Here is an 18,438-nt window from a genome sequence, read left to right as displayed (position 1 = left end):
ATAGAAGCGCGAGTATTATCGCCCACTGTCAGTGCGATCCAATCAAATTGTCAGGGCGGGCTTTATACGATGATGGACAGATGATCAAGAGTAACGTAATCAACCACGTGACCAATGCGCGCTTGGGTGACAACAATAATGGCTGCCGCTGGAGAGTTTAGGTGAGTAGATTCTGCTATTAGGTCTGTTCTAGAAGATATCGACAGCAAATTAATTTTAAAAGAGGAACAGAGAAAGACTAGTCAGACTCATATTCTGACTAGAATTGAGTAGGACTACGTCAGGCTAAGATTTGTCTGCAATGTGAACGTAACCATAGTCATACTTGTAAAGACAAGACCACATTAACCTGTCTAGATTAAATCCTACATCAGAGAACCAAAAATATATTTGATCAGGTAAGTGTACAACATTAGTGTAGTGTTCATTTAATTTTTGCCCATGGTCATGTGGTCCGTGACTAATGTTGAGGATTGTTTGGGGTCAGCTTTCTAAGCTGACCCCAAACAAGGAAACTTGGCTTTACTTGCCAAGTTTCCTTGGCAAGTAAAGGGGCTCTTGGGTCTCAAAGCAACTGATCTTAAGCACTTATTTTAATCTATTTGTTAAGTCTGCCATCTAATTATTACTTTATTAACTCTAATTTCAGTTGTAGACTGTTGCTATGGTCTTTGCTATAACTGGCCATTATATATGTGGCTGTTGTGCTGTGCTCTGAGCAAAAGTCTGACATTTTGAAACTGCTAATTCTCTATTTGTTTTAATTTTACATGAGATTCAAGCTTAGTAAAAATAATGGGCAGAGTTGTAAAAACGATGATGGATAGATAACCTTAAAGTGGGCTTCATTTTGACCTGTTGGATAATTTGGTGACATTTTCAAAATGTTCCTTATCAGCAACAGACGAAAAACAAATAAAAGGGTCCCAGAAAGATGAAAGATTTTGGCAGCTAAGTTTGAAAAATCTGATAATATCCCATAATAATAAATAGTGTGATCTCTGCTGAACTTGGCATGCGGGTTTTTGACTGCAGGAAAGTGTAACAGTTACGTTGGAGGAGCCATCGGAGCCATTCTGCTGTAAAAAACGGCATCTAAGAAAAGCTTCCCTGATTCAACAGATTTTTGGAGAATCTACTTCATCATGAACGTCCGACTACCACACCATGATTTAAATATTGCTTGAGTAATATAAAAGGATCCCAGACTGAGTTTTCTTTATTGAAAAGTTGAAAATAGAAACATGCTTGGCTAAAGGGTTGCAATATCTGCTGGCATTATAAGACAAATTTGACTCAAACATTTTGTTTGGAGATCAGATATGATTTTTCCCTTAGACTAACACTGTAATAGCTTGTAGTTCTTAAAACAATATTTGTATTTAAGTTATACACAAACCCACAAGAAGTAATGATACAACCAATGATGACAGAGAGAACGACAGAGTGTTAGCCATTTTCAACCTGAAACCCTTTAATCGAAGATGTCCCTCCATCTGTTTGGGCTGATATTTGTCCTAAGGGTGTGTCTTGCTGGATTAATGCCAGAAAATCAAGACAGTAAAATGATGGATGAGGGTGTGGGAGTGAATGCGTACCTCAGTAAGAGCTCCTCTGTGTGTTCTGAAAGCTGCTGCTCCTCCACTTTCAGACCGGCCAGGCCCCACTGAGCCACCAGCTGGATCGGAAGCCGTTCCCAAACCAAGGAGCCTCTCAGGCAGGCCAGTATGTCTGCTCTGGTCGCACTGCACCCTGATTTGGTCGAGGAGCTGGGTGAGCTCCATCCCTGTGCCATCCTCCTCCTCCCTTCCTGCTGCTGCTGCTGCTAACAGAGCATCACAGGATCTGGCCCGCTGCAGCAGCAGAGCTTGGGCTGCCTGGACACAGGAAGGGAGGGGGGAAGAGAGGGAGATGATGCAAACAGTTAAGGATAGCAAAGGAAAATATAGACAAATATTAAAAAGAATATTGACATTACAGGTTTAATAAAAGAAAAATGAGATCTAAAGAGGAGCATGGTCAGGTGAGGAATAGGAAGTAGATAAAAATCCAGAAGCAAAGAAACTACTGGAAAAAGAGGCAAAGGAGAAGGTGAGCCAGATGACAGGATGCTATGAACCGTTACATTCAAACATGCACCCACACACACCCAATAATTACACGTCTATTATGTCAAGGTTGAGGCAGGTCATCCATTCTTCACCTGTCATGATAACAGGGTTCTCAGTAATAATTACATAAGTACAATAAGGATATGAAATGGAACTCTCTGTAATTCTAAAAGCATGTAATGGGGGTTATGTAGGGATCAAAAAACACTTCTAACAGGAGCAGGGGCAATTATTTAACATAACACAAATTACAGGAGTTTACTGCCAGATCAGCAAAACTAAGGCTGCATTGTTAATGTGGTAAAGCAGCATGCTAACACTTGTTAGTGCTTTTCTTTGAATACAGGTAGCATGTGTTCTTATTTAAGTGCTTTAATAACTGATACAGTGGCTGGGGTAAAAAACACTTCAAGACAATCAAAAAGCACATTCAGTAAAGCAGAATGTGCTATTTGCAAAGCATCTGGCTTGTCCATCAGTATTAAGCACATCCATTCTGTTATTTGCAGAGGTTTTTTTGTTGTTCCGTAAATGGACTGCTGTTTTTAATTTGATTTGAGTTTTTTCTTTACTATGAAGTATGTTCTTATGTTCTGTGTGAGAGGTCAGTGAATGGAGAGTTTATCTTTTGTATGTCTGCCTTTTTCTGTATGTCTGCTTCTGTCTCCTTGAACCCCAGTCGGCCTCAGCAGATGGGCACTGTCACTGATCCTGGTTCTGCTGGAGGTTTCTTCCTGTTAAAAGGGAGTTTTTCCTCACCACTGTCGCTACAAGCATGCTAGGTCTTAGGGATTGCCTTCGAGTCAGTGAGTTGATGCAATCAACTGCTTTTCCTTTGATACAAAACTTTGAATCAATTTGACTGTATGATCTGGTTAAATGGTTAATGTACCTTGAGATGATATGTGGTGAATTGGCGCTATATAGATAAACTGAATTGAAATTGAATTAAATTTATAACTTTCTAAAGTCACAATAGGTGTAGACCAAGTGCAATGCATACCATAATAAGCAATGATGTAAAACATGTAGGGGCTTGGCTCAGCCTCTTAGGTACCATTAAAGAAACTCTAGATGGTGCAGCATTACCAAATAACAGTTTTAAAGTCACAGCTCTAGTGAGAGAAGCTGGATATTACCACTTTTTGTTCTGAGATAAGTTAGTGCGCAAAGCAAGGTCCATAAAGACATCGTCATGATTGCAGTCCCGGTAGCTGATCTAATTACTCACCTCATTCACCTGCTGTACCCTCCGCGCTCTCTAATTATCATACATTTTATCCACCTGCTCCCGCTGCTTGATATACGGTTCAGCCCAGCTATTGGGGCCAGATCATTAGTTATTCATGTTTGTTTTGGTTTGATTTTTAGTTAAGGCTATTGTTCATGTCCTGACACTGGAGGACCAGTTTAGTGTCTCGTGGCCCTGATCATGTCCCGGTTCTTGTCCACGGAGCCCTCTCTGTACTGGCTCGGCGTGAGCTCAGGTCCTGGCTATTCTCCACGGAGCACTCTCAGTTTTGTCTCTGTTCCTCTCAACCACTGGGCCCGCCTGTCCCATCTAAGCGTGTCTGTCTGAGCTCGCTGCCTGACTAATGGAACTGGGAACCTGCCTTAACACTCATTGGATTCCCTGGATCTATCTGTTCCTGTTTGGATCAGAACCCCTGACCAGGTTATGGACTCCTGGATCTCAGAACGGTCCTGTTCTGAACTATATCCCTGACCTGGATTGGTCTCCTGCCTGCTCACTAGGGTTGCTGCATCAGAGACACCCTGGACGGCTCAGCGCCACATCTTGCTGGCAGTGCATCGGCTGGATCCTGCCTTTGATGAGAGGATGGACTGAACTGTTAAACCAGGTAAGTGACTCACACAGATAATAATCTTCTGTCAGATTCTTGTGGTCACTTACCTGTGTTTTTCACACAACCAGAGTGCCAGTGATGGGCTCTGCCTTCCCCCGCAGTCACTGCAGGTTGCGGATCCACAGCAGCCTGAGTTCCATTTCTGTTTTGTTCCATTTTTTCATTAAACATTTCCCACTGGAAACTTCCCACTGTCTGTCTCTCCTGAATACTTGGTCCATCTGTCCTGTCTTATGACAGACATGGCCTGACTTTGGTTAGGAGGGACTTGACAGGTCTATACAGCATCCTGACCTCAAAACAACAAAAAAACCTTTTGAGTTAATCAAGTTTGTTTTTTGCCTTTCTTTTTCCATCCTATGGGACACAGACAGACAAAAGAAAGGATGGACGAATTAACTCCCCCCTATAAGATCCAATGTCCTTCCAAATGCAGCTGAATGACAACTATGTAAAATTACTACAGGAACAAATCAACAAATGCATCGAGGACGTCAGCATCAAAAAGAACATCACCACCCGGGCCAACCAACCACCCCAGATGAACGGAGTAGTTCGGAAATTGCTAAAAGCATGGAACTCAGTTTTCAAGTCTGGTGATAATGAGACACAGAAAACAGCGCGTACCAACTTAAACCATGCCATCAGATAAGCGAAGCAGAACCACAGCCAGAAGATCCAGGATCTTTTCAACAACACCAGCAACACCAGGAGGATGTGGAAAGGCATTCGGATGATCACGGACTACAACACGGATATGGCCAATTAGACTGCAGTGTGTGCCTATGTCCAGCCTACTGTAAGGTGAGAATGTGCTAAACAGGATAAATGTGTTCTGTGTTCTTATTGCAGGACCCAGATAGAGTCTGGCAATGTTTGTCTCTTTATGTGATCAAAATAAATCAGGCTTTGGCTTCTGATAACCTATAACTGTTTCCAGTTCATTTTCTTGAGCTATCAATAAAACAACTGAGTGACATAAAAAAAAGTTATCAATCCCAACATGGATATCATGCCTGCTTCTTAGAAGAGACCTAAAAAGAATCCATTAAACAGGATTTATTTGTTTCTGGACTTTATTTATGTCAGATCATATCTACTATGGGGAGAGCTTCACAAAATGTTACAGGATAAGGAAATAGTATCACCTTAGGGTAAAATTATTCTTCTTTTTCTAACCCTAATGACTTCTGAACATTATTTTGCTTAAAAAGTGTGAAGTCAAAAAACAAGTGTTTAGTACAAGATGAGACATATCTGTGGCTTACATTGCACCCCTATTTTGTATAGGGTAGCACATGAGTAGCGTAAGATCCACATTGAAAAGGTAGAAATCCAAAACTATAACTCTAATTCTGAACAAGCAAGCGAGGACAGTAAAAAAAAGAACCTCTCTTTTAAAAAGAAGAAATCTTCTAAAGAAAAGGGCTTACCGTAAATTAAAGTGATGAGTGTCAAACAGTGAAGTGGTTTAACATGCCTAAGGGCAGAGCAATATAGCTATAGGAACTTAAGCTGCTCTTGTCAGTTTTAAGCCTCATCTTCAAAGAGGATAGAAAGGATGGCATGAAAGAAAAAAGAATTCAGAGGGGAGGGGCGGACCTCAAACTCCTGGTCCATATGCTGCAGCTCTGTCATGGAGCGGTGGCACTCGGCCTGCAGGGTCACACTGCTTTCATCTGCCTCCCTCTTTGCCTCTCGGAGCAGAGCCACTTGCTGTTCAAGACGCCTGGTGGTTCTTTCCTCTGTTTCACACCTAAAACCAGATGGGGGATGCATATGATAAGATGTATCAGAAAAGAAAAAAAAGTCTTCAGCTTCAAGTAAATTCAAATGTACAAATGTGTTTGTGATCAAACCAATCATTAAAGGAACATAAAATCATTGAAAGTTTTCAGCAGTTTTGCTATATTGAGACCTGATTATCAATCACAAACTGACATTTTAACAAGTTCGCTCCTTATAACACAAAAAGCTTTGATAAATTAGTTCTTCAAAGAAAAAGAAAGACAGAATACTATCAGACAAAGTCTTAACTGGGTGGTTAACAAGGTCCAGAGCCTCTCTGACACTGGAGCTGCTTAGGAAACACATTAGGTAGAGCTATAAAAAGAACAAGGAGCTGCCTCAGTCCTTCATGAGTTAATGGCTGATAGTGGAGGCAGTTGGCAGCGAGCTGGGTGTCGCTCTGCATCAATACATAAGCGAAAGTGCTGTTGCTGCACAAAGCCTTGACCGGATTTGTATGTGGGTTGGCTCACACAAGGGTAAGGTTACTGCGGGCTGAAAATCAGGATGTAAACAAAGCGTAGCTCATACGTTCTCAGTGAAATGATGGCAAGCGCTGCTAAACATTTTTATTTATAATAATGTAAATCTTTTCACAAAAACTCATTGTTTATCAGGGTTTAGATACTTTAGCTTTGATAGCTTAGACTGTTGTTAATAAAATCTACATGGCTGCAAAAATTAAAAGGAAAAAAAGGAGCATTTGAAGTTTCAGGGAAACAAAAGTAAAATACAGCTGACCTGGCCTGGATGGCAGAAGCTCTGGATCTCATGTTGTCACACTCTAATGCCAACTGGGCATTCTCTATGAGCACAATACAAATCTGGAAAAAAACAGAAAACAGATTTAATAAGCTATACAAAAAAACAGCATTTATTTTTGATGAACACGTTTATTCCCACATGGTGGCATTAGTGCCTAAATAATTTCTCTTAGATACTCTCAAACAACTCCAGACAGAGTGACAATTCTAATAAACGACACAAAGGCGAAAACATTAGTGCTGGTTGTCCCAAATTGGTTGGCATTAGTTCAAGGCATTGTTTGATTCTGATCATAGGAGTCCTGAGTAATTAAATCTAACTCCCTAACCTGTTGTTGAACTGCAGTGTGTTCTTTTTGGAACCTGCATCCAAAGAGTTAACATGATTTTAATAAAATCACCACACATTTTTATGTATAGGTATTGCAAAATGTGCTATAGGCCTGCAAGGAGTGTAGTTATACATTCAGCCTACAAGAGGAGACAAGACAAGACAAGAATCTAAATTTAAAAAAACAATCGAGATAAAGCAAGTTCAGTTTTGGCAATGACTGATGAGAGATTATTTCAAAGAGTTTAATCCCTGTCTTTAGATCTTTCCACTCCCATGTTTGACCTTAGCCTATGGCATTTACCCTTGTGTAAGGTACAAGGAAGGCATTCAAATGATCCCTTTTTGAGTAAAAAAAAAAAACTGCACTGGAAAAACGATCTAGAAATAAGTACATTTTTTTCTAAAGTGAAGTGTATTTACCCTTAATTTGGGTAGGTAAATGAGATATCAAATTGAATATTTTTACTCTTAAAATAAGATAATATGCACTTGAAATAAGACAATGCAATTGTTTTTTTCTTATTTAAAATGTAAATTGTCTTATTCCATCAGCAAAATTCCTCACTTACTTCCTAAATTTAAGAAAAATGCAATTATTTTAAGAAAACAGGACTTATTTAGATTTAAATTTTTTTGCACACATTTCATATAATGAAAACTATCTAATGAAGAAAGTTTAGGTTCTGTTTTTTTTGTTTACTTTTATGAGTTTTAAAGTTTTGAACTCAAGACCTGTTAGTCTCTATCCTATATAAAGGGAAACACGAGTAATGAAGCAACACTGAAATGTGTTCCAAAACCAAGCATGATCAAAGAGACACATTAAAACACTGAGTAAACGTAGCTAATTGATTGACAGTTTCTTTGGAACCCAGCAATTATCAGTTATTGAGAACACTCAGCTCTGGTTTCTGGAGATTTTCTAATTTGCATTTCTCAACTAAGTGGTTAGAGGAGGGTTACAAGGAACAAACGGATCTCATTGTACACCGCTATCACTCACAAGAATGTAGAGGAAATATACACAGCAGGAAGTTTGGACCTTAAACCTTTAAAGCAGCACTAAGAAATGTTCGAACCACTTTCCCCCTACAGGACCTACAGAAAATAGAACTTTTGTAAACCCTGACTGCCCTCTGCAAGCAGCACACCCCACTCCTGCAGCGCTGTTACACTGTAAGCAGCTGGGGGACGCAAATCATAATGAAATCTCTAAAGAGGTAATATTGGACATTATCTAATGTAAACCAGTTACAGCAGCCTTTTGGCTGCAAACTGGCACTTTTGTCAGTGAACTGTAAGTCCTCCTCTCGAGTAAACAGTTTTTCATTCGCTCTCACAAGGTGATTCAGCCTCTCCACCTTGCTCCACATGCTAAAAATCTATCACTAAAGTCATAAGAGTAACACTAACAGAGGTTGGCAGATATGATACTTACAGTCCAATTATAGGTCTGCATCAGTTTTGTTTTCTTTTTTGTTTTCTTTGTTTTTGTTTGAGGTCTCACAACTGAACACAGACGGTACCCAAACTCATTCTTGTGCAAATCCTTTCCTCATTGGATTCTCATTTTCTCTTCCTTTCCTCTTTTGACAATTATTTTCTTTGACCTTCTTTGCTGGCTCCATCATGTCACAAACCTCTACAATGAAAATTAAAAAAATTCTATGTGGGTATCGCAGCACGATGCATGTGGCTATTGATGCCAAAGCTTTACATTGGGTTGCCATAAAGCTCTTCGTCTCACCCCAAGAACTAGAACAGAGCCACAAGTCTGCCACCTGATCGGTGGCACAGAAACTGGCAAGTGTGTTTTTCCAACCAGTGCCATTAGTGGAAGATGACAGAACACTCATTGTCTCATAAACACTTAGATTAGCATCAAAGGGACTTAGAAAACAATATAATAAGGTAAAAATTAAGCTTAATGCTGATTTAAGTTTCTCCAAGAAAGCAGATTAAAGACAATGATTTTATGTTCTCTGGATCACGCTGAATTTGCACATCAAAACCAAAAGGCCAACACAATGATTTTAATGAGCTTAGAAAATGAAGTTTTTGTTTTTTATTGCTAAACACCCAAACTTTTTCATTCGACATTCTTATACATCAGAACAATATCTGCAGCAAAATAAGTTCTGCAGGTCAGTATAGATGTATTTGGTGTTTCTTTTCTTTTTTTTTTTTTAGGAAGCCGACAACAAGCAGAACAAGAGAGCCAAATTAACCAAACAGTCAGTTTAAGTGGACGCATGTAAGAAGATTAATGGCAAATATCGCCACTAGAACAGCATAATATGGCTGTCATGCAAAAATTCATGTTGGGACAAAAAAACTGTTGCTGTCATTAATAACAGGTGCAAAAGACTGCATAATCAAATTGGGACTTCGTATTAACTAGAAACGTTCCTTAAAAAGCTCCAGGGTGGTACTCAAGACCAAGAAAATCTTAATTGCTACTACTAATACCTGTTCAAAAAAACACTAATAAACAACTTAAAATTCAAACCCAGTTCATAGCTACTTTCTGTAAAGCAATGACAGTTACAGTAATATGCGGTTGTGGTTTGAATATTCAGGTGGGATTATTTCTAAGAATTCTCATTTAAAACAGAAACTTGCTTGTTGAAGATATGATACTCTTTGTCCCTCTTATTTATTCAGAGTTTATAAATCTTATCCCAGGTCATGTTTGTTTGAATAAGTTTGTGACATAAATGGATGACTTTGCAAGGTAATGCACTTTTGAAAACCGAGTGATATTTGCTATGAACATATGTTACTGTCAATTTGAAGTGAATTCATGGTGATTAATATGTTTAAAAAGCACTTTAAAGGCGGAACAAAAACACTCAAGTGCCTGGGGGGAAATGAAAGAGAAAATTTGTTGTTTTTTGGCTCACACATCAAACATTTATCACACCCTTATTTCTTTTTTATCTTTTCATACATACAAAGTGAGAAACACACCCCAAACTGAAAGAAAACTCCATGATAGCATGGAATATTCCCAGACTTGACTATAAACATCATTCTGCTGTGATTATAAGAGTATCATTTTAGGCCATAAAAGGTGAGTGATCACCTTCTTGTCTTTCAGGTTGACTACTCATCTTTAGGATTGTGCTGTTACAAAAAAAGATAATTAGAAAATGGTGTCATGGAACGATGTGTCAAACTTTGTAAGTGAGGTAGAGTTCAGAAATAAGGAAGATATTAAGAAATCTTTTAAGATTATGACACATACTAAGAAGTTTAAAACAAAAATAATAATAATAATAAAAAAGAGGTAAATCCATAACTTTTGGTCATGTGACACTGTTTCACCTGATACACCAGTTAGTTAATGTACCCCAGAATCAGACAGCCCTCAAACTGTGTAACATTCCCACAACATTTCTTCTTGTGTGACAGACTGTTCCACTCCGCTGCCCTCTGGCTATCTGGCTCCTGGCCAGGAAAAATGCCACAGACATGTGCTTGTAATTCTATACACCAGATTCTATTTGATGGAGGTTTATTTCTGACAAGGAGTCGGAAAATCAAGGTCCGAAAAAATTAAAAAGCTTGTATAGACTAGTTCCAGCCATTTGCATTTACAGCTCCAAAACAAAGACAGGAGGTCTAATCCTAAGGAAAATTAGGCAGGGTTTCTACTTTTTGGGCTTAGGTCATCCACCACTGATACTAAATGTCAAATGGGCAAAATGTGCAATATATATATATATAGACATATAGCTATTTTAAGAAGTATACAAACATCAAAACATACTATATAATCTTAAGTTTAGGTTTAATAGCTCTAGTCACACAAATTCAGATATTAGGTTATCAGTGCAGGCATTGTTTTTAAAAGAATGGTCCTTCCTATCACTCCATATTAGACCATTCCAGGATTACAGAAAAATATAAATGAAGAAATGCACCTGGATGTTCTTGATAAGACAAGCCTGCTAAAACTTACCATTTAAAACCAACAACCATGAATTCAAGTGAAATGCATGGGACTAGTTTCTCCATAGCGGTGGAATGAGCTGAGCTTTCATGTTGCCTCGGCTTAATGCTTCTATGATGAATATATCAGCTGAAAAAATCCTGTCATGTTCAATAGTTGTGGTATAAAGTAGCAAAAAAAGCATAAAAATGTATTCAATAAAGAATTTTAACAACATTGCATGTGAAGCTATCTTAAAATTGAGAGACTATATTAAGTCTTAGCCGCTGCTGCTAAATCTGAAACGCAGTTTAAGCTGATGTAATGGAAAGTGGTTTTCCTCTGAACGGCCTGAAGAGTGACATCTAATTCTCTGTGGTTTCTGTTGTTCTTTATAGTCACTGATTACTTATATTATCTCAAATCTCTGACCTGGGAACGGAGCTCCTTCACAGTCTGCTCTTGCTTGGACCAGTTCTGGGTGCGTGAGGCGCTCCTGAAACTCCACTCGACTATCTGAGCCTCAAGCTGGCGATTGGCCTCCTGCAGCCCGTTCACCTGCTCCATGAAGTTCTTCAGTCGAGCATTCAAGTCCCACATGCTTTGGCTGGAGTCCTGTAACAAGTCCATGGATACCTTTGATAGAAGGCGTTCAAATGTTTACTGTCCCACACAGCAGTTATGTTCACAAAGTGAAATGCAGCACCTGTGACGGCCAAAACACTGAGGCCGAACAGAACTGGTGGAGCCACATATACAGTAATATGAGGTTTATAACTTTCACAGCAAACACTATGCCTCCCACATGAAATCACATGCTGACAAAGGTGTTTACAAGGTAAATGTTTACCCACTGATACTCACCTGAATCGACGTGGCCCTTCAAAAAGGAGGCAAAGCTGTTTTAGTTGAGTAGTTCTCCTGGTCACACCAAAGTAGTCCTGGAATTCCAACACATTAACAATATTTCTTTACAAAGAGGTAGTCAACACTTTCTATTATCCCCTGTATCCAAGGGCATCGTCAGCCGATTGTTAAAGCTGTTCGTATCACAAAGTCTGTGACCAGGGTCAGTCACAACAGCGCTTTTCCTCCCTGCCCCACCTCACTAGTCTGGCAGGATGTGGGACTGAGGAGAGTCATGGGGTAAGCCCTGGATGCAGTGCCTACCTCTCCAACACTCTAGGGCCCTTTGTGCTCTATGATCCAGGATTACAGAGCTGCTTTCAAAACAGGCAGCAGCAAAAGCTGCAAAGGGGTTGCTCAGGGAAAAACAGTCAAAAGACCACTGTGGATTTAAACATACCATAACTAACATCAGTCTGTGCCCCAGACCTTTGGTCCTACTTAGCTCTTGCTTAAGGTTTGTAAAGACTGGCTTGGAAAAAATAGTGTGTCTGCCAGACAGTGTGGGTCAAAGATTGTTTCTTTAACTAGAATGATGTGACTCAAACAGTGCTAAAAGAAATGCCTTTAAATGGAGTCTCATTACATGTTTGTTCTTGGGACTTTACATACATTTCCATATCTTTCTTAAACAGCCAGCAGGCAAAGGTGCCCTGCAGAGTCTCACTGCAACCATAGAATAATAAACCGTAAAAGATGTTCTGGAATGAATGTTTGGTTTAGCCAGAGGTGTGTTCCACTCAGGCTTTACGTATGCAAACAAAACAGATCAAAGGGCAACATAGAAAGGAAAAATACTTTCATATGTCATGCAAGTTGCAACAAATTAAAACTGCATAAATAGAAGCTGATTTTACATAAAATGATGTTTAGTATCAGTTGATCTCAGATAAAACTTACAGAGATACAGTACATAAACCATGTTGCATGCTTTAAAATGTTTCTGTTTTGTAGCATCTAACATATAATTATTACAGTAAGAGTTAAATCAGTCATTTTTATAGCTCTCCAAATGAACACATGTATTTTGCTCCTTGTAATCAAAAACTCATTAATACATCAGTCTCTATTGTAACCATCACCTTTATTTAACTACAGCTTAGAAGTTCAACACATAAAGCTGTAAAAAGACACAGGCTGTTTAAACCACTGATAACAGAAGCCTATAGTACCCAGTTAGGTGCAACAAACTAGATTATTAATATTACCCCTGCTGTCTGGGTAGCTCAAGTGGTAAGACACTTGACTTGCACACAGGAGGCCCTAGTTTGAATCTCCACTGGGGGGAATGAGTGGCTCCTGTCTTTCCCTTTCGGCCTGGGAGTGGTGGCCTAGTGGTTAGGCATTGAATTGGGCTTTGAATCCTGAGGTTTTGAGTTTGATCCCACAGACTGCCACTCTGGCTCCCTGAGCAAGACCCTTAACCCCACACTGCTCCCTGGGTGCTGCACAATGGCAGCCCACTGCTCCCCAAGGGGATAGGTTAAATGCAGAGAAGTAATTTCCCACTGGGACACCACAGTACCTCTTAACACTGCTTTATGCCATCCCCCATAGACTTTACATGTAATTTAGATGATATGACGCCCAGAATGCATTCGTGTGAATGCACCTTAAAACGGTGGATTTCAAAGCATATGCCTCCTGCAGGACATTTAAAAACTCAAAAAACAGAGCTCACCTCTTTGATTTATTGTGAAGTTTTTACCAGCTTTTTACCAGACTGACATGTCGAGTACACAACATATCAGTCTGGCTGGTCAGGCTACTGGTGGACAGTCATCTTAGAACAGCAGGCCCATTCACACACTGTTCTCAAAGGATAAAGAGTAGAAAAATGTCCACATTGTATGATGCAGCAGAAAGAGCTACTTTCACAAAAGCCCTAAAAGAAGCTCCACATAATAATCCCCTACAATACTTTACATTTGGCACTGAACAGTCCAATCAACTACCAACCTCTGACATAACTAATTCCCAGTATGATTCTTTACAGCACAGGACAGTTTCCAATCCTTAAAAGTCCAGTAGAGTAGTAGAGTTCTGTGCTCTAAACTGCGTGCAGCATGCTTTACATCACTGCATGCTGCTTTGCATTGCCATTGGTGATGTAAAGTTCAGGTGTGTATCTACTGACTATGCAGAAAGTTACACTTGACTGTACTATATTTATTGGTGAGGATATTTTTATAATGCCTGGGAATATTGCATTCACCTGTTGCTATTAAAGTGACTGTAACATCTGAACTTTTTGACCTATGAATGACCAAATTATATTTTGCTAATATGATCTACAGTTCGTGTTAATTTTTTGAGCTTTGCAAACATAAAAAACACAGAAAGTGAATAATGAAAATTTGAGCTGTTATTCAATGGTCTTAAGTGGAAATTGTTTTAAGATGTTGCATATTTTTTTAGACCAGTTTATTAAAGAGAAACGCGTTCCGGCCATTCACAAACTGCAGAGGACATCCCTTCAAAATTTGATTTGAAGATTTAACACCTAGATGTGCGCATCCCACATTAGGCTGGTCTAAGCTTGGTATCTCTATGTTTGGAAATGAGACGCATGGAAGGCTGCAGACACAGTTTGCAGTATTTTATACTCCTGCTGTACTAAATATTAAAATAGACTCTAGTGGCAGTGCAGAGAATGGTTAAAACACTTCACTGCATGTAGAGGTAGAAAACATTTCCAACATTTCCAATACCTCTTGATGTCATTATAGAGTTACAATATTTCTGTTCAAGAGTTGTTCATATTGTACTGATATTTATGGGTCAAATCATACAGTGGATGTTGACTGTAGTCGAGTTGTATTCTAGATAATTTCTGACACTTTATTTGTTAAACTTAGAACATGCCGAAGATTCCCTCCCCTCCTTATTTTCCCCATTCATTGTCCAAGACTTATGAAATTCATACCACAATCACAGAGAACAGGTATGAGTATGTGAAGAAACTTGCATAATTGTAAACACACTATTTCTCAAACTGAGCAGGGGAGGGAGATCTTGGCAACTTAGAACCCGGAACCTGCGGAAGATTCCCTCCCCTTCTTATTTTCAAAGTCCCTCAAATCACTTTTTCTTTGCCACTTGATTGCTATGCTGTTCAGAACAGGGTAGGCTGTGCGCTACTCATAAGTGCACAGCCTACCAAATGTTGAAAAGGCAATATTATTGCCATTTTCTGTTAATATATATAATGGAAATTTACAGGTTCAGTGATAAAATTTCACAGGGCATGGAATGGGAGGATGGCTATTTAAGAAAGGGGATGATTTTTAAGATTTTTTTAAGAAGGGCGATGCCACACCTGGATGTTTAAACTGAAAAGTTAAAAAAAAGTATTCAAAATGTTCAGTTTATCAAAAAAAATTAAAATTATTTATATTCCTTACGTTTTCCAAATCTGTACACTGAATCTTTGAACAAAATTTAAAAGAGATGATAAAAACTTGATTCTTTAATCTAATCCTTTCTAATCATTTTATATATGGTTTTATATTTTTCTAACAGGTTAACTGTCTAACTTTGCAGGATTACCTGTGGCCTCTAGAGTATTTAAAAACAGAGCAGTAAACAGACTGGAACTAAACAGAATTGGAATACTTCAACTGAAATGAACAGGATCAAGTTGAACTGTAAGCATAAAAAGTTAATTTTAATTGAAGCTATTGAACCAAAGATGATCTGAACTGATGTAACCCGAAGCGGTTTACAGCTAAATCTGGACAAAAAACCCTAATATTGTGTGAAATGTGTACACCTGCTTTGAATTTAAAGTACCATGTCTGTGAATTTTCATTTACTATATCTATGTACATTGAACTTCTGCACTGAGTAAATTTGAGGGCGGATGTTTGAGTTATAAAGGCAGAGAGCTCCAGCCACTTTACAAATATTGTCTCGGTCTAGACTTTTGTTCTTTCTGCAGACACGCTAAGACGCTTTTGAAGCTTGTTTGTTAAGTTTCACTTGTCAATTAAACAAAGTGTCAAGTTAATACCAGACGGAGAACCTCACTACTACTTAATTATCTTGAAGAAGATATCAAATTATTAAAAAAAAGCATGTGAGCCGCTCAAACAAGCCAAGCATGTCTTCTATGTGACTTACTGTCAGCACACTCCCACGCCCTCTCATCAAAGAGGCCTTCACTTTGCAGAGAGATGACAAGTAAATTTGCTGCCCAGTCAAAAAATCCTCAGCGAAACAAAGGCAGCGCCGCGACGAGCGTCTGGGTCTGATGATTTTTGCTGCCAACAAAAAGGAGCAATGTCACAGATCCTGTTCTTAATGTAATGTTCCTCCCCTCAGTAATCGAAGAAATGCCTTCTGACGCATAGCATGCGTGTTTGTTAGTGAGTGTATGTCTGAAGCAGGTGCTAACTTGCTATTCAAATTTCAAGAGAAGAGGTGGAGGCTGTAGCGGTGGACACTGTGTTTAGAAGAGAAAAACAAAACAAGCCAACCTCAGATTATGGGTTTTAGCACCTGGTACTTTCATGAACCTGACCTGTAGGTCGCTCTGCATTCCTCTCTTCCTCTGAAGGCTGTACTTTTAGGAACTCACTGAGTCCACTTTCCATTTTCTGCACAAAGAGCCCTTTATCAAAGGATTTTAAAGGACAAAAATTAAATCCTCTAAAACATTTTTGTGCAATCTTAAAATAAACTTAGTGTCAACATGTTTTTGACAAAACAATATATTATTATATACACCACTTCACATGAGGATAGCAGCTTTTGTGGCCTAAGTCCAAAACATTTAGCAGATTATAATACCAGGAACTCTTAAACAGAATTTGCTATAATAATTATCTTCAGCTTATGTTGCATAAGCCTACACTCACATAGTCAAGTGTACACAAGGTTAGTAGTATATCTAACAATTGATCCTGGACTTCCAGACACTAAACTACTGTGCAAGAAGCTTGGGTATGTTATCCAGGTTAGGATTTATTTGGCATCATCAAAAATAATAACAATAATTACGAAAAATATAAAAATAATGCCACTATTACTATAATTATGACTTTGGTCATATTAAATTAAGCTAATGCATATTCCCCAGTATCTACTACCGTATTTAAAAACCAAAGGACAGAAAACAGAAAATAAATACCATTCTTGTCTACCACTATGAGGGAAAAAAAAAAATTCTTATTAAATGCCTAATCTTTTAAGTTTTAAATATTATGAATATTTTAAAATACTATCAGTACTATTTAAAGATATTAAAAAAAGAGAGAGAAAGAGTGGGAGTGGGAACAGGCAGCCCAGACTGACTGGATGGAGCCAAATCCCCCTGGCCACTGTTGTCCCACAGGTGTTGATCATAATACTGGGTTGAAATACCCAGTGTTAAATTGGGTTTTCTAGTTTTAGAACCACCTTTTATTATTAATACCACTATGAAATACAAGAAAAAAGCTCCTAGCTTACTTTGCAGTCCACAGCTGCCTCGCTGACTGAAAAACTGACTCTGATACTGATGTTTGTTATCTTAGATGAGGAAAAAAATCAAAATTAAATAACTAAAAGCAAAAACAACACCAATACTTCTTGCAGGAGCAGAATGTTTCATATTCAAAGTTTAACTTATCAGGTTGTTTGATAGAAGCATTAACATGTTTTGATGTACAAGAGTCAGAATCCAAAAGACCAACAACATCATTTTAAATTCCAGTTAAATGTAGGTAAAGGACCAGATTAGAAATAATTTATTTAACTGTATTCAACCGTAAAAAGTAAACAAGGAACCTACATTTAGTTGTAGTCTATTGAATAAAAACATTATCTGTATCATTGAAATCTGGTGACTGGCACAAAAACATCTGGGGGTCAGAAAGTAATGGCGCCCTAGGCCCTACGCTGTGTTAGGGACTGATCTTCAGAAGGTTGAGCAAACCTGTTTGAACAGAGCAGATTTTCAGAGATCCTGTGAAGTCCGTGTGCAATTAAGCAGAAATTGTCTGCAAACCTTTTATTGGAGGCCTCCATCAATATTCACATAATTCTTCTAATGACCAAACTGCACAAATTCATGGTTGGATGATATGCTGATTTTACCAGGTGCAAAGCAATTTTCCAAATCTCAAACTCATCTGCAACCAGATTTTTTGCATCTTTTATAGTACTTCTTAAAAATCAGGTAAAAACTGACAAACGAAAATATCTGTGAATAATGACGCCCAAAGAAGGATTTGTACAATAGCAGAGGATGGAGAGAAACTCTGTTAGCATGTATATATGTGACCCTGCCTATGAAAACCCAGCTAAAGTCATTTTTTGGTGAATCTCAACTTAATGTATAAAACCATTCTACACAATGTTAAGAATGGTTTTATACATTAAGTTGAGATTCACCAAAAAATGACTTTAGCTGGGTTTTCATAGGCAGGGTCACATATAGTTGGGTCGGTAGAAATACTAATAGTACAATAACGTTCATGAAGAAAAAAAACACAGGCCAGGACAAAATAATGCAGCAAGATGGCAGATCATTCTTAAACAATGAAACCTAATCTAAGAAAAATGTTTACACTTAAAAAAAGATCATCATGACCATTTATAAATGGTAAAGAGATCAGTTATTAACAGTTTATAAATGTTGGATTGATTAATAAACGGAGTCTAAACCATTTTATAAAGGTTACCGTATTTTCACGACCATAAGGCGCACCGGACTAAAAGGCGCACTCTCAGTTATGTGTCCCATTTCTGT

General features: G+C 38.5%; 1 protein-coding gene across 3 annotated transcripts in view; it reads right to left on the bottom strand.

The window, feature by feature from the left end:
- Positions 1–16,045, bottom strand: part of krt222 (keratin 222, type II) — a 32,785-nt gene extending 16,740 nt beyond the window's left edge. Inside the window, exons 1-6 of one of the 3 annotated variants that reach the window (XM_015375863.1) lie at positions 15,828–16,045; positions 11,664–11,740; positions 11,232–11,435; positions 6,509–6,591; positions 5,582–5,735; positions 1,599–1,877 (exon numbers count right to left, since the gene is read on the bottom strand). In XM_015375863.1, coding sequence (XP_015231349.1) covers positions 1,599–1,877; positions 5,582–5,735; positions 6,509–6,591; positions 11,232–11,429 — 714 coding nt within the window. In that variant the 5' untranslated portion in view covers positions 11,430–11,435; positions 11,664–11,740; positions 15,828–16,045. The remainder of the gene's footprint in view (positions 1–1,598; positions 1,878–5,581; positions 5,736–6,508; positions 6,592–11,231; positions 11,436–11,663; positions 11,741–15,827) is intronic. The other 2 variants (XM_015375861.1, XM_015375864.1) reach the window with 2 other exon arrangements.
- Between the last annotated feature and the right edge of the window lie 2,393 nt (positions 16,046–18,438).

Source organism: Cyprinodon variegatus, unplaced genomic scaffold (genome assembly GCF_000732505.1).
Source record: "Cyprinodon variegatus isolate N-32 unplaced genomic scaffold, C_variegatus-1.0 Scaffold126, whole genome shotgun sequence".
In the NCBI taxonomy this organism is placed as follows: domain Eukaryota; kingdom Metazoa; phylum Chordata; class Actinopteri; order Cyprinodontiformes; family Cyprinodontidae; genus Cyprinodon; species Cyprinodon variegatus.
The sequence above is the reverse complement of the archived record's forward strand: the minus strand, read 5'-3'. Positions and strand labels throughout refer to the sequence as shown.